We start from the raw sequence: 22,740 nt of genomic DNA, 5'->3' as shown, positions 1-22,740 counted from the left end.
AAGGAAGCATTTACTACATCAGGAGTGTATGGACCTTCAGGGAGCTAGAGCAGGAGTGGAGAAAAAGGGTGACTGACTCCCACAGAAACCCTAAGAAGACTTGATCAGACACACACACACACACACACACACACACACACACACACGAACCCCAGGGGGTCCCAGGAATAGATGGCAGAACCACAAGGAAGGCCAGAAGGCCAACAACGGCACATGGGAACAGAGCTGCAAGGGACAGTGCTGGGGCACTAGTTTGACACCTGCAGTGGGTATGGCCTGGACAACTTGGATTACCACAAAACTCTCAGTCAGCCCCAGAAAGGTTCCCAGACACCATACCCAGGGCCACCAGGCATCGTGCTCCAGAGGGCAGATGGGCACTGTGGCATGGCCATGTGGTTGTTAAAGATTAAGTGTCACCTCAGGGACACTCAACAACAGAGAGGACTTCTTTCAATATTCCCTCTGGAGCTTACAATGTTAATTCTTCAGGTGAAAATTAAGGAAGCAATGTTTCTGAGGCCACCTAATGCCAGAAGAGTGGCTGCTGGTAATTCTACTGTCTTGGGTACACCACAGACTCAGGCATATAATAGGTACCCCCCAACTGGTTAAACCTTGTGCAACCAAGTGAGGAGGAGTGTTATATCTGCCAGGAGCCGAGACAAGCAGACTTCCTGTTTATTTTTTTCTTTTGGGTTCACATACTGGCACACCTCAGGATGTAAGGAGGGATTAGCAGTCCTATTATCCCCTGTAAAGGACAATGACTGGAGGCCTGCTTGCCACCTATGGTATACCTCTCCTTCCCTCAACCACTGTCTGTCTGCCTCTAGGCACCTGAGAGTGGCATGAGTACAAGGAGAACTTGCTTTAGGTTTGATGACTACCTTGGAGGTCTCTGTGGACAACCTCTGTCTGCTCTGACTTCTCCCCAATAAGAAGGTGGGGTCTCACTCCAGTAGGAGAGCAAGTGCAGGCAGAGTGAGCCAAGGAGGACATGACCAGCCCTTGCTCCTCTTCTCCCCAGTGACACCTGAGTGTACCCACCATGACCTACCTCTTGTCCTCTTCCACCTGTACACCGATGGAGTGAAACTCTCTTCGGCTCCTGTTCTCCGTGTCAGAGTCTGAGATAGTCTCCACCTGGTGGCAGGGTGGAGGAGTCAGCAGCTGGGCCTAGCCAGGGGACACACCCCTTCCCAGTGAGAATGGTCAGCACTGGCTGAGCCCCAAGCCAACTGGCAAATCTTCAACGGATAATCTCCCTGAGGAGACGAGAGAGCAGACTCATCAAGGTGGCAACAACTGGGCCCCTCTCTGCACTCCCTATCAGGGATGATGGGACAAGGGACGAGTTGAGCACGCTAGAGTTGCTGAAACAGCCCTGTTGATGACCAGGCACAGGGTCTACTTGCAGCTCAAGACAGGCCAAGAAGCTCTATGTATCCAGAAGGCCCCTCTGATCTTCTCAACCCCTCCCCAGCTGGCCCGACCTGAGCCTTGGATGGTGCCTCCTCCTTTCTTACCTGCACACCAATGGACGGCCGCCACTTCCGCTGTCGCGCCAGGCTCCGCAGCTCCTCCCTGCCAGGGATGGTTTTGATGATGAGTGTGGGGGGCTTGGGGCTGGCCCGGGGTGGCACCGGCGCCAACTCGAGGGTGCGTGCGCCCATGGCGGGGCCATCCAGCCCGTCTGCGGAGCTGCAGCGCCGGGCTGGGCCCTCCGTGGCGGTGAAGCTCTCGTGGGCAGAGTCGGTGCTGCTCTGGGCGGTGATGGAGATGCGGGGCGGGGCCTGGCTTCCCGGCGGGATGGGGGGCGGGGCCTTTCTGAAGTTGAAGGCTGTGGAGGGTGAAGCAGGGAATGAGATACACATCCCGGCAATAATCTAAGGCCCATCACCAGGCACACCCATGTGCTCCCCCAGGACCCGGCCACCACGCGCACGCCATGTGCTGCTACACACAGGGCCAAGGACTGTTCTCATCCCGCCCAGAGAGGAAAGTGATCTGTCCACAGCATGGCCATGGCACTGACCGGAACGGACACCAGGGTGGTCTCCAACCAAGGCCCAGGCCAGGGACAGAGAAAGCATACTTACAGGAGCCGGGCCTCCCTGAGACAGAGGCAGGGGCAGCAAGGAGGGGTAGGCAGTCGTCGTCTTGAGAGCAGCCGGCCTGGATGGCCCGGAGGTAGCTGTGGCTCCGCATGCGGAAACAGCCGGGCAGGTCCAGGGCGTCCACGGCCTGTGACTCAAGCTCCCCAAACACAGACCCGCACACGGCCTCCAGCTGCTGGTTCAACTCGTCGCTGAGCTAGGGGCCGGGGCCGGGGCCGGGAGGTCAGTTACCAAGGAGCTGGGAAGGGGTGCCCTGCCTTAGGTACATATCTAGTCTTCATCCACTAGCCCTCTGTGACTCTTCTTCTCCAGCATTTGGGATAAAAGAAACTCTCACTGTCCCCAAAGAAAGATGGGGACACCTGTACTCCCTAAGGCCTGCCTTGGGGCCCAGTTTTATTTAAATACCCCTACCTGTCCCCCACCTGTGCTTCTCCAGGTGTCTGGCTGTACCCCGGACTCTGACCACACTTTCTTCTCTACCTAGTTCTTCATCTTTCTCACACTTGAGCCTGACAGAGAGAATCTTGTCATCCATACTCCTGCTGGGTATCAGGGTGGGGACTGTAGGGAAAGACACTTTATTACTTATTACCTCACTACATTACAAAATTGATTAAAATCAACCTATAGATATATATACCCAGGGGCAAGATGGAATGTAATTATTAGCCTACAGGTATCTCAAGGCTTTCCCCACTTTGTGCTCACGAACAAGGGTTCTAACTTGGTCCACTGGTTCCTGCCCTGCCCTCACCCTCCAAGGAAAGCTCAACCATTACTGGATGAAGTTTTTGTTTTTGATATTGGGGATTGAACCCAGGGGCACTTAACCACTGAATCACTTCCCCTTTTTATTTTGAGATAGGGTCTCACTAAGTTGCTCAGGGCCTCCCTAAGTCACCCAGGCTGGCTCTGAACTTGCAATCCTCCTGCCTCAGCATCCCAAGCCTATGGGTTGAAGTTCTTGTTTTTGTTTTTCACATTTTGTGGGGCAGAATTCATGATGTTAAAAAAATATAGAAGCAAGGAAGAAAAATACAATACAAAAATTTTTGTTCATGGAACCATGCCACAAACCATAGACTGAGACTAAATATACTACAGAGTTTTCAGCATAAAGAAAAAAATAAAGGTAGGAAAAAGTAGTACCAGAGGTAAGCTCTGTGACAAAACACAGCTGACAGAGTCCTAAACATTGCTCCAAATGGGTACATACTCTTCCCGGAGCTTCCACTCAGCCAAAGCATGCATGAAATGTAGCCTGAGAGTTGCCTACATAGGCCATGAGATGAGGCTCACCTAGATTCAAGTGCTGTCTCTGTCTCTTCCTAGCAATGTGGCCTAGGAAAGCAAAAGTTTGGGGGCCTCAGATTGCTCATCTGTCAAATGGGAATGATAATGGTACCATATTTATAAGTCTATTGAAGGGACTCAAAATTTAAAAAAATGGGAACTTGCAATTGGTTTTTGTTGTTGTTCTGAATTAGACAAGAAACTAAGAGGAGAGGCAAGCACCTGGTATGGATATGAATTAATTCATAAATATCAAAACAACTGATCTTGACACTCCATTTTCAATGCACCTAGTATGGCAACTGGTGCATAGAAAATCACACCCAGAAAGCACAGGGTAGGGGCATTCATGAGAACCATAACTGCTCCTGTCACGGAGCCCAAGATAAATCTCCCTGTGGATGACTGTGCAGAGGCCACTGGATGGAGTCTTACACAAGGTTCTCAATAATATCCCATGGTGAATATAACAGCAAGTATCCTAGGCTGCATCTGTGACATCTCCCAGGAAAGATTCACAGCATCATATTTATGTGCAGTCGACAGAGATTCAAAGAATTGTCTTGACCCAAGTGTAAAATGCTGCTTAATATTTCCATAACTAGGCCTCCTAAGTATAGCATGATTTCACTAGACCCTAGCTCAAATAGAGCTGGAATTTCCATCCCATTCTATCAATGGGAAAACTAAGACTCAGAGAGGACAGATAAATTGTCCACAGATAGCCAGTTGGTAAGTGGTAAAACTAAAATTAAATGCTACATTTGTCAGCTCCCCTGTAAGGCTGATTGAGTATCAGGATCTCCTAGGGAGCCTGTTAAATCTATGTTAACTCGGGCCCTCTAACTATATGCTTTTCTCTGCTTTGGCTGCTTAGAAGCTCAGAAAAAAATCTGCTGAAGACACAGACTCAGTGGTTCTAATGTAGGCCCAGAACTGAAAAAGAGGACTGCCTGAATTCCTTTCTAAAGGAACTTCATTACAATGGAACAGAAATCACAGGCTACAGAAAAAGCAATCCAAGATCCAGTAGAAGTTAAATTCTTCCATGTCCAACCAGCCTAAGCCTCACGATGTGGCATCTGTGGCTGTCACCATGACTTCCTGTAATCTACTATTCAGTTATACTGTCTCTGGATGTTGGGAACCCCATGGACAGCAGTTGCCAAGGTATTTCCTGGAGCTCAGGAGCTCAACCAACTTCTGCCCTTTCTAGATTAGGCTCAAAGTACTCCCCAACTAAAACCTATCCAGCCCAGAGAGTCCCTCCTGGATCCCATGGGAGCTAATCTAACACTAGCCAAGAGCATTGTGGTCTCAAGTAGCCTGGTTATCAGGGATTCAAGGAATCTCATTCTGAACTTAACTTCAGTTTTCTTCTATGTGTAAAGCAGTAGGCATAATATCTGACACAGCAGATGCTCAATAAACATTAGCTATGACTATTAGTAGCAAGGGTTCATAAAACACAGTGGCAATATCATTCAGAGTGAGAGAGCTCTCTATTCCAAATAATATCTCTATGTATATTTAAAATAACACCCAGCTATGTCCACAACCAACTCTATCCAAGGCAGACAGTGGCAGAGTGAGAAGCTCCCGGTGGTCATATACCTTCCAGCTCAACTGGGCAAGAGGAGATTCTGGGGAGTCTACAAGGGACGAAGACCAAGGGAAACCCAGTCTCTATCTATATAGACTCACAGAGGAATACTGCACCTGAGTTGATCTGCCCTATGTGATATTATGCTTATAAAATGGTCCCACTGCATGGTGAATACGCCCATTATTCCTGCATCAACTTCCATCCTCCTTCCTCCAACCCCCACTTGAAGGAGAGTCAAAAAGAATCCTCTGGGGAAATGAGATCCTCAGCCTTTCTACAAACCAGACTCAGAATCAGTGGCCATTTCCAAGCACATGGGATAATGAAAGGAAAATACTTCGTTTGAATCTAATTAAAAGTCGCCCATGCTAGAGTCGGTGGGTCCAGCTGGGGGCCAGGTGACATCCTGTACACTTTACGTAAGTTATTTCGTTTAGATAACCTTTGAAGCCTCTCGTTTCAAGCCACTCCAAAACACTGGATAAAACATAACAAATGTCATTTTATATGCATAGCTGAGCTCAAAAGAAAGCAAGCTAAGTCCCCAGGGGACAAAAGCAAAGAGGAGACTGGAAAATCAGAATATGAACTATGTGAGCCAATGCTGCAAACAGCCCAGTGGAGGCGGGCAGTGGGGGCAGGGGGTTCTGGTCTCAGTAACCAAAAGACTTAAGTTTTAACACCCACTTGGGTGGAGGAGTGAGGCTTTGGGCTCACACGAAGCCCAAATGAGAAGCTGAAATGAGAACCTTTAAAAGCTAGAAAAGGGGAAATCTTCGATGAAAATGTAGACAAAAAAAAATTTTTTTTTAAAAAAATCAATCCTTACCACAGGCTGATAGAAAAAAGCCAGTCTGTAGTTCAGGCACCAGAGGGAAGAAAGGAGACAAATCCCCTAAAAACCTGTACCCATAAACCAGTCCTCCCACAGACACAGGATTTTATCTCTTCATGGGCTTGCATGGCCCAGATTAAAAATTCACATAAAATGGCTCTGGACCAGGAATATTCTAACAGAAGCAACTGCAAAATGTATACCTGAGGGATCCATGCCTAACCCAGGCTGCTCAGGCCTCCACTGAAGATGAGCAAACAGTGTCTATGTAGCAGCCATCTCTGACATCACCCTAACGGTCTCCAACTCCTGGCATGCACTACTTCCTCTGGAGTGCGGACTGGACTTATTGGCCCACTTCTCATGAATAGAACATGGCAGATATCGGAGATGTCACTTCTGAGTCTAGGTTACAGACTGTGGTTTCTATTTTAGATTCACATGGAAGTAGGCTGCCATGTTGTGCAATGTCCCTAAAGTGAGTCCCACATGACAAGAATCTGATGTTTCTGGCCAATGGGTGGTGAGGATCTAAGCCTGCAAACAGGCACGTGAGTAAGCATGGAAGCAGGCCTCCCCCCAGGCAAGCCCTGAGATGACCACAGCCCTGCCCATCACCTTAACTGCAGCCCTGTGAGATGCCTGACCCAGGTAGCACCTAGTTAAGCTGCCCTCAGATGCCTGACCCACAGAAATAGGAGATAATACGTTCCTTTGTTTTCAGACGCTGCATTTTGGTATAAATTATTATGTAGGAATAGATAACTAATACAAACTGTGACATAAACTTCTATTAAGTCATTGAGAATCCAGTTTTTAACTATCTAGAAGATACATAAACTTTTGCCATATAAAGCAATTTTGCCTTATGTATAGCAAAATTGTTTTTAAACTATGTTTGATTCTTTTTATAAAAAAGATAGGATCTTGCTGTGTTGTTCAGGTTGGCCTTGAATTTCTGGGCTAAGGTGATCCTCCTGCCTCAGTCTCCTGAGGAGCAAGGAGTACAGACATGTGTTATTGTGCCAAGCTTTGAACTACCTTTAAAAGTCCTAACTTCAAAGCTAAAACTGAAAATAGAGAGAGAGAACAAAAGCTTGGGGAAAAGAGAAACTAAAGATTTGAAAAGGAATCAAATCAGATTTTGAGGAATAAAAATAAGTTAGTAAAATTAGAATACAACTGATGAGTTGATAGTAGATAAGATATGACTGAAGAAAAAGTCACTGAATTGGAAGATTCACCCAAGGAACACACCTAGGGAGCAGCATAGGGAGGCAAAGAGATGGAAAATATAGAGGTTAAAATAGATACATGGAAGAAACAATAGAAAGTCCCTCTTACAACAATAGGAGCTCCAGATGGACAGACTACATAGACTGTGAGAGAGACAATATTTAAAGAGATAAGGACACTTGTTGGGAATTTTTGTGACTTGTGATTTCAGACATAAAAGAGTAAGGAAGACATTAAATCCTATCACCCAAGATGACTAGAAAGCTGGAAAAAAAACTGTAAAAATAATCACTTTATCCCATTATAATCAATTGAAGGCACACAAAAAGGAACCTTTAGGGGCTGGGGTTGTGGCTCAGCAGTAGAGCGCTCACCTAGCATGTGTGAGGTCCTGGGTTAGATCCTCAACACCACATACAAATAAATAAAATAAACATATTTTTTAAAAAAGGAACCTTAAATAAATAAAATAAACATATTTTTTTTAAAAAAAGGAAACTTCATCATGAACATTTCTGAATTTTGGATAAGAACAGCATTACTTTGCAGTAGCCTTGCCTCAGGCACTCCCATGTCCCAAGCCTCCAGCTCTCAGAGTTACAGCAGTTCATCCAGTGTGTGAAACTAGCTGCTTTCTGCCATTACCAGGGGCTCCACTTCATTTGGAGCATTGTTAGTGACAGCTTCAAGAACAGGGAAGGCCAGAAACACTCCTAGGCTGAGGTTTCAGCACTGCATGGGGCAAGAAATGGACTTGCAGATCAGCCAGAAAATTAACAAAAAAATTCCAGGAAATGAGATAGTCACAGTGAGTTTGATAACTTCTCCACATATTTTGGGCCAACTGGAGGTTGGGTAAATGCACAGCAAAGACCAGAGAGGCTCTGAACCACCTACACATCCCTGGCCAATGGAACTAATATATATGTGCAGAGAAAAATACAAGACAGCCTGGGGAAGAGTAAAAGCCATGGCAAACTTGAAAACAACCTGAAGTTATCCCCCCTTAGGCCTTGCAGAGAACCAAGGGAGAGAAAGAAGCCTTCCTAGCTCAGGATTTTTTAGCACAACTTCTGACCAATCTTTAACTAAACACTAAGATATGTAGGTACAAGGACAACCTCCAGAGGAAACAGGGCTTAAAAAAGAAAAACAAACAAACAGACTGAACAGAGACATCAGTGGCTACATGTTATAGGGCAGATTGATTTCACCAATTTTGTCCAGGGACACATTAACAAATAAACAAAGCAATAACAATTTTCAGGAGGAAAAAGTAAGAATTCAGAGTTGCCATTTACCCAAAATGTTCCATATTCATCTAAAAATCATGAGACATGCAAATAATGAAGAAAATGCAAATTGTCCCCAAATGTTGTATTTATCACTCAAAACTAACAAAGTAATTATTATAAATATATTCAAGGGTTTGGGATGTAGCTCAGTGGCAGAATGCTTGCCTACCATGCGAGAGAACCTGGTTCAATCCCCAGTACTATTAATTAATTAATTAAAAGAATAAAAGAAAACCATTCTTTAAAAAAAAAAAGATCTTTTAGTTATTGATGGACACAATATCTTTATTTTGTTTATATGTGGTGCTAATGATCGAACCCAGTGCCTCACACATGAGGGGCAAGCTCTCTACCACTGAGCTACAACCTCAGCCCAAAAGCCATTCTTAAATATTTTTTTATGCTTAAAGATTTAAAGGCAAGCACAACCACAATGGTTTAATGAATACAAAGCACAACAAAGAAAGATAAATTATTTTTAAAAAGAGAAATAAATGGAAATTCTGGAGCTGAACAGTATAATAACTGAAATGAAAAATTCAGTAGAGGGGCTCTACATAAGAAATGACTGGTAAACCTGAAAATAGGTCAATATAAATTTCCCAATCTGAAGAATGGAAAGAGAAGATATAACAGAATGAATGAAGTCTCAGAAATTTGTGGGACAACATCAAGCATACCAAAATAGATGTAATGGCAGCCCTAGAAAAAGGAAAAAAAAAGTAGAAAAGGAGAAAAAGGAGGATGAAGAAGAGGTGGAAGAAAGAGGGAAAAGACAGGGAGAGAAACAATATTTTAAGAAATAATGGCCTAAAATTTTCTAAATTTGATTTTTAAAAAATTTACCTATTGAGCTGGGGTTGTGACTCAGTGGTACAGTGCTTGCCTAGCATGTGTAAGGTACTGGGTTTGATTCTCAGCACCACATATACATAAAGGAATAAAATGAAAACACATCAACATCTAAAACCAATTCCTTTAAAAAAAATTAACCTACAGATTACAGAAGCTCAATGAACCTAAAGTAAGTTAAACCCTAAGAGACTCATATTGAAACAGACAGTCAAAATGTTGATATCTGAAGACAGAGAAAACTTAATAGCAGCAAGAGAAAAATAATTCATCACATATTAGGAAACATTGGCTTTTCATCAGAAACAATGAACACCAAAAGACAATGGAATGGCAGAAAAGACTGTCAACCAGGAATTCTATATCCAGCAAAACTACCCTTCAAATATGAATTTAAAATAAAGATATTTCCAGATATAGACTGAAGAATTTATTGCCAGCACACTTATCTTACAAGAAATATTAATGGAAGTCCTTCAGGCTAAAAGGAAATAACACCGAGTGGTAACTCAGATACACAAAAGAAATGAAGAACACAGAAATTATAACTATGTGAGTAAATATAAAAGGCTATATAAAATATTTTCCTCACCCTCTTCTTTGAAAGACATAAGGTTACATAAAGCACTTACTATAATACCAATGTTGATTATAACAACTATTAAGTTTATAACATATGCATAAGTAACAATAATATCACAAAGCAGGATAGAAAAAGGAGATATATTGGAACAATGCTTCTATATTTTAACATCATTAATTATATTTGATAAGCTAAGATACACATTGTAATTCCTAGTGTAACCACTAAAAAAAAAATTCAAATAATATAGTGAAAAAATAACAAAGAAATTGAAATGGTACACTAAAAGATGCATTTAACACAAAAGAAGACAATAAAGAAAGTGCAGATAAACAAATTATGATATGAGATAACCCAATCATGTCAATAATTGTATTATATATGAATGGATGGAAGACTCCCACTCAACAGGCAGAGACTATCTAGACATGGTGGTACATGCCTGTAATCTCAGTAACTGGTGAGTCAGAAGGACGGCAAGTCCAAAATCAGCAACTTAGCAAGATCCTGTCTCAAAATTTAAAAAAAAAAAAAATGTAAAGGACTGGGTATGTACTTCATTGGTAAAGCACCCCTGAGTTCAATCCCAATACCAAAACAAAAGAACAAGACCCAACTACATGTGGTCTATAATGGACATACCTTAGATTCAAAATAAACATGGATGGAAAGTAAGAGAATGGAAAAAAATATACCATACAAACAGTAACCAGAGAGAATTTTCCAAAATGGATGAAAGACGTGAATCCTCAGATTTAGGGAGCACATGCTCAAACATATCACAATGAAACTGCAGAACACCAAAATCAAATCGAGATCTCAACAGCAACCGGGCAGAAATGAAAATTACCTACAAAGGCAATTATACTAATAGCAGACTTCTTAACAGCAACAATAGAAGATAGATGACAAATAGCTTTGAAACATTGAGAAAAAAATAATTATTGACTTAAAATTCCCCTAGTAAGCTAAACTATATCAAATAATGAGGATAAGGAACTGGAGATATAGCTTAGTTGTAGAGGACTTGCCTAGCGTATGTGAGGCCCTGGATTTGAACCCTGGCATCAAAAAGATAAAAATAAAAAATAAAAACCGAGGATAACATGTATTTTTGTTGAAGCTTGCTGTATAGTGAACAGACATTCACTGAAAAACTTACTAAAGAATATACTTTAGGGGCTGGGGTTGTGGCTCAGTGGTAGAACACTTGCCTAGATGTGTGAGGCACTGGGTTTGATTCTCAGCACCACACAAAAATAAATGAATAAAATAAAGGTCCATCAACATCTAAAAAAATATTTTTTAAAAAAAAGAAGATACTTTAGGAGAAAGGAATGGATATAAGTTGCAATGGTAGGCTGGGGTCATAACTCAGTTGCAGAGTGCTTGCCTAGCATGAGTGAGGCTGGGGTTTGATCCTCAGTACCACATAAAAATAAATAAATAAAATAAAGGTTAAAAATGCACATAATATTTTTTTTAAAAAAGATGTAATGGTAAATGGTAAAGAAGAAAAAAGGTAAACTTGTGAGCACACATTATCAAGTACTGAGCATAAAAAGTAGCAACAATAATAAAGACTAATTTGAGAGATAAAAAGGTAGAACCGAAATACTGGGCAACAAGTACATACAAAGAAGGAAAGTGATCATCAAAAAGTCATTTCAGGACTTTGGTTGTAGCTCAGTGGTAGATCTAGCACTTGCCTATTTTTATTTAAAAAAAATAAAAGTAGTGTGTCCATCTACAACTAAAAAAAAAAGAAAACTTGTTTGTTTGTTTGTTTTTAAAGTCATTTAAGGGCTGGGGTTATGGCTCAGTGGTATAGTGCTTGCCTATAGTGTGAGGCACTGGGTTCAATTCTCATCACCACATACGAATAAATAAAACAAAGGTCCGTCAACAACCAGAAAAATATTTAAAGAGAGACATTTTTTATCCCTTTGACAAAAAAGTCATTAAATTATTGAGGGGATGGGCATGTTAATATTTTAATTATTCCACCTTTTATTTATATATTATTTCATCACTTTGTACTCCATAATTACATACAATTTATCAATCTACAATAAAATTAAATTTTTTAAATGCTGAAATAAAAAGAAAGACCTGAATAAATGAAAAAACAGCCCATGTCCAAGAATAATAATACTTAATATTGTTAAGAACACAATACCCCAAAAATTGATCTGGGCATTCGATGCTGTTTCTTCAAATTCCCAACTATACCTGAAGCCTTTCAACAAGGTTCCTAAGGGAGACACAAAACAATCCTTATGAAGAATTACAAAATCCTATTATTAAATTTACCATAATCAATTCTTACTACAAAGTTATAGTAATCGAGCAGGTGGCTATAGCCATGGAATAAATTTGAAGTTTCATTAATTAAACACATACACTTATAAGTACATTGATTTTGACAAAGGAGCCAAGGGGGAAGAAAAATCTTTTCAAAAAATGATGCTGAGAAAATTGGATATCAAAATGCAAAAGGATAAATTTGGACCCCTAACTCAAATCATACACACAGTACTCCCCCAAAAAAAACTCAAAATAGATCACATACCTAAATTAAGTATAAGAAATATTAATTTTCATGATCTTGGGTTAGGCAAAGATTTCTTAAATTTTATATCAAAAGTACAACCATGAAGAGAAAATTAGATGAACAGTACCTGATCAAATTCGGTGTGTTTTATTCTTCAAACAACAACATGAAAATACAAGTCCCTAAATAGGAGAAACCACCCCCACCACAACTTAACATTGTATTTTTAGCACCCAGAACTCTGAGATAATAATTTTTTGTGTGTATGGCACTGGCAATTGAACCCATGGCCTCATGAATGTTGGGAAAGAACTATATCACTGAAAATAAATTCATATTGCTTAAAAAAAGAAGAATGGAAGAGGTCATCAAAATTAAGTGTCCTAAGGTCTTTGCATTGTTCAGAGGGAAGGTAGGAAAAAACCCATCAGGTTTGAACTGCTAAGTCAAGTATGCACATTAAAATTATAAAGGTAACCATGAAGAATAAAATAGAATACATAACTGCCAAACCAGCATGGGATTTGGCAGAAGAAGAATTAATCCAAAAGAGGCAATCAATCCAAAAGAGGCAGCAAAGGAGTAGAAATGTATCACCCAGGAGGCAGGATAAACAGAAGGCACGATATAAGATGACAGAAATAAATACAAGTGTATCAGCAATCACAATAAATATAAACGTACTAAACTCTCAAACAATTATCAAATGGTTATAAAATCAAATCTAACCACAGACTATTTACAACAGACATACCTGAAACATTAGCAGACAAAAATAAAATCTTTAAAGTCAAAGATGGAAAAAGATGTTCTGGGCAAATACTGAACAAAAAAAAAAAAATAGACTTAAGAGAAAAGGCATTATTAGAGATAATAGGGTGGCGTCTCTGGTGCTTTAAATCTCTTTCCTCTTCCATAAAGCAGAGATTCTAAGCCATTCCTCCAGGAGAAATATATCAAGTATATGTGATGTTAGATAATGTAAAGTGGGAGGAGGAGAAAAGAAGAGGAGCAGAAGGAGGAGGAAAGGGAATCGGAAATGTTGCGGGGGGGGGGGGGCAGGGGGTGGTTAAATTAAAATTTTAGAACATATGGGAAAAGATCTGAAAGAAGTGAGGAAGTGATCCAGGGCAGTGTCTGGGAAGGAGACACCCAGGCAGAGGGAGCCCCAGATGCAGGGGGTCTAGTGCAGCTGCAGTGGAAGAGGGACCCTTGTTTGGAGAGGAACTTGGAGGCAGCACTGGACAAATCATGCAGGGCCTTATAACTCATGGTAAAGTCCTTGATGGTTACTCTGAACAAGGGTGAGGGTTTTGAGCAGATTTGCAAATGAATGCAGGAATCTGTTTAAATGACCACCCTGTCTACACTGATGAGAATGAAGTGAAGCTAGGGCAGGTTCCAGAGGCCAACTAGAAGGCATTGTAAGAGCCCAGGCAAAAGGACATGGTCACTTTCAGCAGAAGTGGTAAAGGGTGGCTGGATCCGGGATACATTTTGACATTTTGAAGGGTGGGACCCAGAGGCTTTGCTGAGGGATTAGATAGGGGATATGAGAGGAAGAAAAACAGATTGACTTCATGGGTTGGGGGTATTGCACGGCTGCAGAGGACATGCTTAGCATGTCTGGGGGCCTGGGTTCCATCCCAGCACACACACACACATACAAAAAAAAAAAAAAAGTAAGGAAAGCACTGACTTTGAACTTTCAGACCCGAGTTCCTGAGAGAACAAAGTTGATGCTATCTGAAAAGGAGAAGATGGTGGGTGGAGCACTAATCCATGGAGGAGGGAAAGGAGGTGTCAGCAGTTTACTTTTGGCCATCTCCAGTTTGAGATCTCTACTGGACATCCCAGTGAGATTTCAATACACAGCTTGATAAATGTGCCTGGTGTTCCTGGGAAGATTGGGGCTGGGGTTGTGTATCCAGAGGAGTCATCAGGCTCTCAGTAATATTCAAAGCCATGAGCCTAGATGAGATCACCCAAGAAGTGGGTGTAGAAGCAGTCCAGGAGCCCTGGAAAACTCCAATGTTGAAATCCTACAGTCTTAGAGGCATCCAGCACACAGGTGAGATTAAGCAGCCAGGGGGAGAATCTTGAGAGTCTGGCGTGTCCAAAGTCAAGGAGAAAAAAAAAATGTTTCAAGAAGGAGAGTTAGCAACTGGGTAAGATGTTACTGATGCATGGAGTAACACCAGAACTGAGCATTAACTAGTGGGTTTAGCAACATGTGATGTGAAAAGACAGCTGTGCCAATAAGATTCCCTGATTCAGGAAATGTAACAAAGGAATACTGAGAGACCAGCTGTGGGGAACAATGGGAGTTGGTGTGGACGGTCTTCTGCATCACTTTTTGCCTTGCTTTTTCCCCCAGCAAACAGCAAAAATAGCTAACCTTTATTGAGTGCTGGCCATGTGCCAAGAACACTATTATGATGCCTATTTTTAAATAGGGAAAGTGGGGCTCAAACAAAGTCAAGTTACTAGCCCCAGGTCACTCAGCTGGTAAGTAGCTGAGCTGGAATTCAAGACCATCTCCAGATTTAATGACTAGACTGCAGCTGTCTCTGCTTAATTAAAGAGAAAGCCTACACTTAGGGATGAAACTCACACGTACAAAATACCAATTTTGGGACTGGTACCTTGTGTTTGAATACAGTTTTCCGCTGAACTCTCACAAATCTCTTGAGAGATAACTACCACTACTGTTGTCATTTTAAAGATGAGAAAAGAGAGGCATTGAGAAGTAAGATATCTCACTGGGGGGTCCCAAGGGATGGAGGTGGTAGGGGCAGAACTCAGGCCCAGATCCCTGGGAGGCTGCAGCTTGGCCCATGTCCTATCTGTACAAATCAATCCCCCTCTTTGCATGGGGGTGGGCTGGAAGCAGTCAGGCCTGAAGAGGGCCAGAGACCCTCAGAGAAGGAGTGTTGTCCTTCCTTACAAGCTCATAACCTTGAGAATTCTTGGCAGGTTCCGCAGATGCGACTAAGACCCCCCAGTCTGAGTAGCTCCGGGAGACTCAAGGCGGGTTTCCCAGTTTCACCAGAACCAAGTCTGAGCTCTCCCCTTGGCCAGACCTCTGGTTTCAAGGCCTAGGATGAATATGGCCCAGAACACCCCTCTCCTCCCTTCCCTCCAGGTGCACTGGCCTCTCCCTACCTGTCCAGTGGTGAGGGAACGGCTGTAGCCAGGGATGGAGCTCCGGGGGTGAATCCGGGGTGGGACACAGCAGCTGGAAAAGGTCAAAATGTCAATGTCAGAACGGGGGTCTGCTAAGGGAAATGAAGGCAATGGGACTTCTGACCAGGTTCTGTTCCTCAGAAACCTCCAGAGATCCCCTAGGAGACATTGGGTAAAGAGACCCACCACCCCCCCACCACCCCCACCCCCCCGCCAAAAGGCACTCAGACAGGAACTATGATCAAATCCTTCCCCTTCATATGGGGCAGAGAAAGATACCCCACTTGAACCCTTTGCAGGGCTGCCCAACAGGAACCCACTCTACACATAACTGCAGAATCCCAGCATCAGCTTCCTGACACCCACTGCCAGCCCTCCCTGTCCTTACTTGATCCGGGCCTGGTCCACGCTGGAGGAGCGTCGGGTGGCGAAGCGCCGGGCAACTGCTTTGGGAGATGTCTTGGGGCTGCCGTCGGAGTCGCCGCTCTCCTCATCCCCCATGGCTTTGATGTAGCTGCCGCTCCGCATCCTACGGCAGGGGATCTCCCCATCCTTGCCACCCGTGGGGTAACCCCCCCAGTCATCTTGCGGCACCTGCAGGGACAAGGGCCTCTGTCTCTCAGACATGTCCCTTGTCAATTTAGGGGCCAGGATCCTCTACCTCTACTGCCAGTGGGGGGCTCCCTGGTTGGGGCAGACCATGTTCACGAGCAGTCAGAGGAGGAACAAGAAGGGAGGTCTCAGATCAGCGGCCCCTCCCTTGAGGGAGAGACTACTTCATCCTCCCGGGACCTCCTGCCACTTAACTGAGGGCCACTTAGAGAGTCTGGGGTGTAACCTGCCAGGTGCTGACAGGCTGACTGAAGATCAGAAGCCCAAGTGACCTTTGTCAATCCCGCTCCCGGCAGTGAAGTATCCACTGACCTCAGGCACCTTCTATCCTTCCTCTTCCATCCTCTGAACCAGCTCGCCTGCTGCATCCTCTGACTCTGCTCGACCCCGTGAGGAGCCAAAGAGGATGTTATGCAGAGGACACATCAGATTTGTGTTCAGAGGGAGCCCTCAACAGCCCAGACGGAGGCTGCAGGGTGGAGGACCCAGGAGCAGGGCAGGGGCTCAAGTGGCAGGTGGGAGAGCAATTAGGAGGCTGAGGCTGTTATCCAGGCAAGAGATGATGAGGCCTAAATTAAGACAGTGACAATGAGGGGGAAGAGGAGATGCAGATGAGAGGTGTTAAGGAGCATCAGTGAGCCTGATTAGCAGTGGGGGGAAAAGGAGGCAGGGAGGAGTTAAGAATGACTGCCAGGCTAATGGCTGAGGACCTGGGGGGCGGGGTGCAGTTGCTCACTGAGCCACAGAACCCCGGAGCAATAGGCTTGGGAAGAGGTGATAGGTTTGGGGTTGAGCACCTTGAGTTTGGCCCAGAACTGTTAAGGAGGTGGTTGGATGTTTGGTCTGGGGTTCAGCAGGGAGACTGGAGCTAGAGGTAGACCTGTGGGAGTCATGGTGGCAGCTGGATCCATAGGAGAGAAGGAGACAACCCAGGGGATATAGGAAGAGAGAGCTAAGAGCGATCCACTGACATTTAAAAGGGGGCTGTGAAGAACAGAAGAGGAGCCTGTGGAGTCACCTGAGAAGGAGTGGGCAGGAGGGTGGGAGGGAAGTCAGGAGAATGCCATGTCATAGAAACAGGAGACATCTTGAGAATAAAAGAAGTTGATTATGTCAAATGCCACAGTGCGTTCAGAGGTTAGTAACTCAGGCTTCGGAGTTGGAAGATCCATAAGCAAATTCTGGCCCCCTGCTTGCTAGCTAGGTGAACTTGAACAAAACCAATTAACCGCTAAGCATCAACCTGGCTTTCTTGTCGGGGAACTGCTAATGGAATTATGCCTACATTAAAGGGTTGTTGGGAAAGTTAAATAAACCTATACCGAGTGTCCTGGACACAGAGAGTGATCAATAAATGTTAACTATTATTATAGGTATGGAAGGTACCCTTTGAAGGTAGTTCTCAGAAACCAGGTCCCTTCAGCAGTCACGGGTTGTGAGGGGCAGAAGGAAAAGGAAGCGAAGAGAGAAGACCCTAAGAACTCAGGTAGAAAGGGAAGCAAGAAGCATAAGGGGCAGTGAAATTGAGGAAAGATGTTTTTAGGGTGAAAGTGACTTTGAGCATGTTTTCAGGATGAAAAGACAGTAAAGATTTTCTTTTAGAAAGGGGACAGTTGAGGGATGGAGGAAGATGGGCTCAAGCCCTTGTAAAGGGATCAGCCTGAGCTAGGTGGTCCTGGCTTTTCCTCTAAGGGAGTCCACGAGGATCACCTACACTGCAAAGAATGTCATCTAAGTGAAGGCAAGCGGAGACGTCGAGGGGAGCCAACAGGACTTAAAACACTTGTTGTAAAGAAGAGGCTGCACAGGGCAAAGACAGGGCTCCAAGAGGGGACAAGGCTCAGGAGAGTCTAGGGCTCCAGGGAGGGATAAGGACAGGGATCAGTATGAGAACTGGGGACCGGGGATGTAATGAGAGCCCAAGAAGGAACCCTCAAGGAAGAGCAGGACTCAGCAAGGGGTCAGGGCTGGGAAATGGGAATATAGAAAGGAGATGAGGCTCCTTAAAGGAACAAGGCTCAGAATGGAAAGAGAGGACCCAGAAAAGGGTTGAGGAAGGGCTGGTGTCTAGGGAGAGAAATGGGACTTGAACAAAAGGTCCAGGAGTCTGAAGAAGATACCCAGTCTGATGGAGCCAGCCCCCCTGCTTGTGCAGTGGGGAGTGCCAGGCTGTCTGGGAGGCTCCTGCAGCTCCTTGGTTCTCACCTAAAGGAGCTCCGACTTCCCATTCCATGACACCCTGGAATCCCAGACCCTGAGGACCATTCCCTTTACCCATGCTGTACAGAGGGGAGCAGCAGATAAGTCAGCAGATGGGCCAGCCAGGGCAGGCTCGGCCACACTGCAGGGCTCCCACTCCGTAGCCACTGCAGAGTTCCTCGCTCCTCTGCAGGACACTGTGAGGTGCATGTTAAAAAGGAAGCCCCCAGGGAGGTCAGGGCAGCCCTGGAGAAGCAGCGGGGAGCAGCAAAATGGTGGCAGGCCTCCAGGGATGGCAAGGGCTCGGTTATGGGGGAGGAATAGTGGCTGTTCCCTCCCTGCATCCTTCAAAGTTCAGCTTAGAGCACCTTCCTACCCAGGAGGGGGCAATCCAAGGCCAACCCACAAGTCCCGAATCCCAGAAGTCCCTTTCTACTTCCACAATGGCCCTATTTTCTCCTCTGGGTTTTCAAGAGTTCCCCCAGGAGAACCGTAATGTGTGAACAACTTACCAGCAAGGCTGAAAACACCCAAAAGACACATGCAGGCTTACTTCTCCACACCTCTGAACAGCCTGTAGTCTCTGCCTGGAACACTTTTAATCTGCACTCAAATAACTCCAACTCCTCTGCTGACACTCCATTTAGGGGACATTCCTCCTAGAAGCTGTTTCAAGCCACCCCTGGCCACCATCACCAGGTAGGTGAGGTGACTCCTGTGTCCCCATGGTGCCCAGGACTCTCTTCTGTCACAGACAATCATACTCTATTCCAGCTGCTTCCTTGTCTACTCCTCCTAAACTGTGAGTTCTCACAAGCAGCGTCTATGTCTTCAACTCTGTACCCATCTGAGCACAAAGTAAATGCTCATGGAATGAATGAATGTGGATTGATCATCTATGAGCAATGTGGGTTTAGGAGATAACCCTAAGTCTGCTGGACCTCCAGAACTTTTATTGACTTTTCCTTCTAAAAGTACAGGAGAGCTCAAGAAAACAGACTGGGCTGGCAGAGGGTGCGATGAAGGGTCCATCAGAAGAGGTCAAAACTCTTAGCCTTGCCAGCAGAGGCCTCAGAGATAGTAAAACAGGATGGGGAGAGCATGCCAATTATTGTCAGAACCTCCACTCCCAACACCACCTGGAATTAAATCAGGGCTCAGACTTCAGCATGTCCTCAGCCTAGGAAAACTCACAAGACAGTGACCCAAGGCTCTTCCATACCCCGCCACCCTGCCCCCACCGGCTTTCCCACCACAGGTACCCAAGAATGACAAACCTCAGCAGAAGCATATACTGGAAACTGGCCTTCATATTCAAACATCTGGACCACTCTGATTTGAGCAGTAAAGTTCAGGAGAAGGCTTTGGGCCAGGAGAATTTTTTTCCAACTGCCAACCTCCAAGCTAAAGGGCAGCTAGGGTCAGAGAGCTTCACGCTATGCACTGCCTTTTCTCAACCTCATTCTGCCTCCAATCTCATAAAATAGAGGTCAGCACACCTTGTCCAAAACAGTAGGTCAGTGAGAAGTCTTCCTGGCATTGATGTGCATCATCAGAAGAAGGGCCCCTGCACTGCACAAACTGGGGAACTAAAGCCCCAACAGGGGCTCAGGGTGACACAGTGAGGCAAGTGGCACCTCTCTGCATTCGTGCCCTCCATCAGAGGGTCAGCTGGTTCCCATCCAACCCTTTCCCTGTTTCCTGGCTGACAAGACTGGTGAGGGCTGAGGACCCTGTTCCCCACCCCCACAAAGCCTCACCTGCAGATAGTGATAAGTCCTGGCTTTGGCCTTGGCCTCCGGACCCAGAAGCCCCTTGCCCGGCCCGGCCCCAGGGTATCCGTCCCGGCCCTGGCTGACCATCATGGTATGCCAGGCACTTCGCTTGACTGATTGTCCATCCAGTGACATGGACATGCCAGTGCAGGCAAGGCAGCGGCCTTCCGACCCGCCTGAGCGTCCCTTGAAGCTCAAGTCCCGGTAGGACCCATCTGGAGCCTCCAGGCAGAAAGGACCACCAGGCTCCCCAGGGGGTCGCCCACCCCCCAGGAAGCCACTATCACTGTCCAAGTTATCATCGGAGCTCCACCAGCCGGCGGCCTTGGTCTGGTGCCTCCCATCCCCCTTGCGGTCCTTGCTCTTGCTCCTCTTGCCATGCCGGGACTGATGGTGGTGGTGATGGTGGTGGTGATGGTGGTGGTGGGAGGTGTGGGGGCCTCCAGAGCCTGGGCCAGGGTAGCTGTCTCCCCCAGAACCACCTCTTCCCTCGGCCTTAGGCCCATTATAGTCCCGCTTTCCAGGTGCCTCCAGAGAGTGGGACTTGGCAAAGAGCTTCTGCACAGAGTGAACCAGGTGCCGGATGCGGCTGGGACTCTCACTTCGAGCCTCTGGAGCGGCGCCAGAACCTGGCCCTGGCCCAGGCCCAGCCCCTGCTGGACCTCGCTGGTATGGTAGCGTGTGGAAGCCATCTTGCTGAACGGGCAACTGCTTTTCAAACTGATCCAGGAGTGTGGGAGGCAGGCGCGGGGCACCCTTGCCCTGAGGGTGGCCCACACAGTCTTCACAGGTGTCGAAGGGGCCCTGGCCGGGGTACATCCTGGGGAAGGTGCTGCTCCCCCCCCCTGCCCCAGCCCCCCCTGGCCCTCCCTCAGGGCCTACTGATGGCCCCTCACTCAGGCTCAGGGGACCTTCTGGAGAAAGGTGTCCCAGGCCAGCTCTTGGGGCACAGAAGCGGGGCTCGGTGGAGAAGGCCTCCCTGGAGCCCAGCAGGTATGGGGCCCTGGCAGCTGGGCCCACGTCCATATGCTGCTGGTCAGCAAAGCGGGCTGGGCGGGGATGGCTGCCTCGGTCGCCATGGTAACCCCTCATGGCCTCAGCAAAGGCTCTTCATAGTGTTGGGGGCCAGGCCCCAGGAACCTCCTGGGAAAATAGGGAGAAATGGGTTTCAAACCGAACAAGCTACTTCACCTAAAACCATCTTTCATTAGGCAGTCTTGTATTCCTTTAGGTATCAATTTATTGTGATTAACTGTACTACTTTTCCACAAATGGGCTGAAAAGTCCTTAAAACAGTCACAACAGACAAAGACACAAGGACACAAAATAATCCCATCATTCATCAAATGCTGCAAATTTGATATATAGTTATTCACAAGAGGAAATCCTCTCAGCCAAATGGGTTTTTAAATATCCTTAGGTTATCAAAAACAAAAGGAAATCCACAGCAAACACACCAAATAGTCAAGGAAACCAGTCATTAGGTGAACTAACTTTTAACATGCTGGGTTTAGGCAAACAGATCCAGAGCTCTACACCTGTCCCAACCCTACTCCACAGCCTACTACCATAGGTGCCAGGCCTCAGGGTCACAGCTCCCAGCCACGTGACCAGAGAACACTGGACTCAAATCTACATATCTAGCACCATTTCACAGAAAAATCCCTCCCCTTCCTTCCACACCCAGTTCCTTCCATCTGGCTGCAGGCTCATTCCCCCACCCCCATCACTGAGACAGGAAGGAAAACCTGAGATGACTCCTCCTGTTTCCTCCACTGGGGCTGCCAGCTTATGCAGAAGCTGTGGCTGCTCCCACCCTCTATGAGCATGAAAGGCCTCTTCGGGGAAATATTCTGGGCTCCAAATATTCTCTAGTGAAATTTCCCCTTTTGTCATGTACCCCCTCCCACAGCTTCTTTCCACTGGGGTGGGGGTGGGGGAATCAAGGAGGGAGGAAAAGCCATAGAGCAGGGATGCTGGCTATACAGGTAGTATCTGAATCCTAAACTGGGATTGGAACCCAGGAGTTCCTCCTCCCAGGAACAGTGGGCTGGCAAGGCAGAGGGGTGATGAAGAAGAAGGTCTGGAACCTGTGTCCCTGGCCCCCATCCCAGGCTGCCAAGGCTACAGACAGAGAGGTCAACTCTCAGCAAGAGCTGCCTCCAATCAGAACTCCAGGAGCTGCCAGGACAGGAGCTATGGCAGGAGGGGGTGACAGCAGGAAGGACAGGGACGAAGGAGCTGGCAGACGGAGCTCTCCCTCATCCCAGACCATGTCCTGGGCCATCTGCTGACTAGGAGGGGATGACAATCCAGAAGACTCCAGACAGCAGCACCTCTGAGACTCCATCTCCCTTCCTCCCACCACCACCTCCCCACACCCACCCTGTTTCAGGGTTCTTCCAAACCCTGCTCACAGTTAATCTCATACTACTTCCTAAACACTTCCTATGTACCAGGTACTGTGCATACCTAACACCCTAACCCCACTGACAGCCTATCATGCAGATATTATCCACACTTACCATGAGAAACTGGAGCTCAAAATAGTAAGGCTACACAAACTCCAATTATTCAGATTTGAGAACCTG

At 45.9% G+C, this 22,740-nt stretch overlaps 1 protein-coding gene across 1 annotated transcript in view; it reads right to left on the bottom strand.

Moving 5' to 3' along the window:
- Positions 1–22,740, bottom strand: part of DLGAP3 (DLG associated protein 3) — a 102,447-nt gene that overhangs the window by 16,699 nt on the left and 63,008 nt on the right. The window contains exons 3-8 of the mRNA XM_081308664.1: positions 20,135–21,292; positions 15,952–16,157; positions 15,543–15,615; positions 2,103–2,316; positions 1,530–1,843; positions 1,061–1,146 (exon numbers count right to left, since the gene is read on the bottom strand). Coding sequence (XP_081164790.1) covers positions 1,061–1,146; positions 1,530–1,843; positions 2,103–2,316; positions 15,543–15,615; positions 15,952–16,157; positions 20,135–21,241 — 2,000 coding nt within the window. The 5' untranslated portion in view covers positions 21,242–21,292. The remainder of the gene's footprint in view (positions 1–1,060; positions 1,147–1,529; positions 1,844–2,102; positions 2,317–15,542; positions 15,616–15,951; positions 16,158–20,134; positions 21,293–22,740) is intronic.

This window comes from Spermophilus citellus (genome assembly GCF_964194105.1).
Source record: "Spermophilus citellus genome assembly, chromosome: 9".
NCBI classification, from domain to species: Eukaryota; Metazoa; Chordata; class Mammalia; order Rodentia; family Sciuridae; genus Spermophilus; species Spermophilus citellus.
The sequence above is the reverse complement of the archived record's forward strand: the minus strand, read 5'-3'. Positions and strand labels throughout refer to the sequence as shown.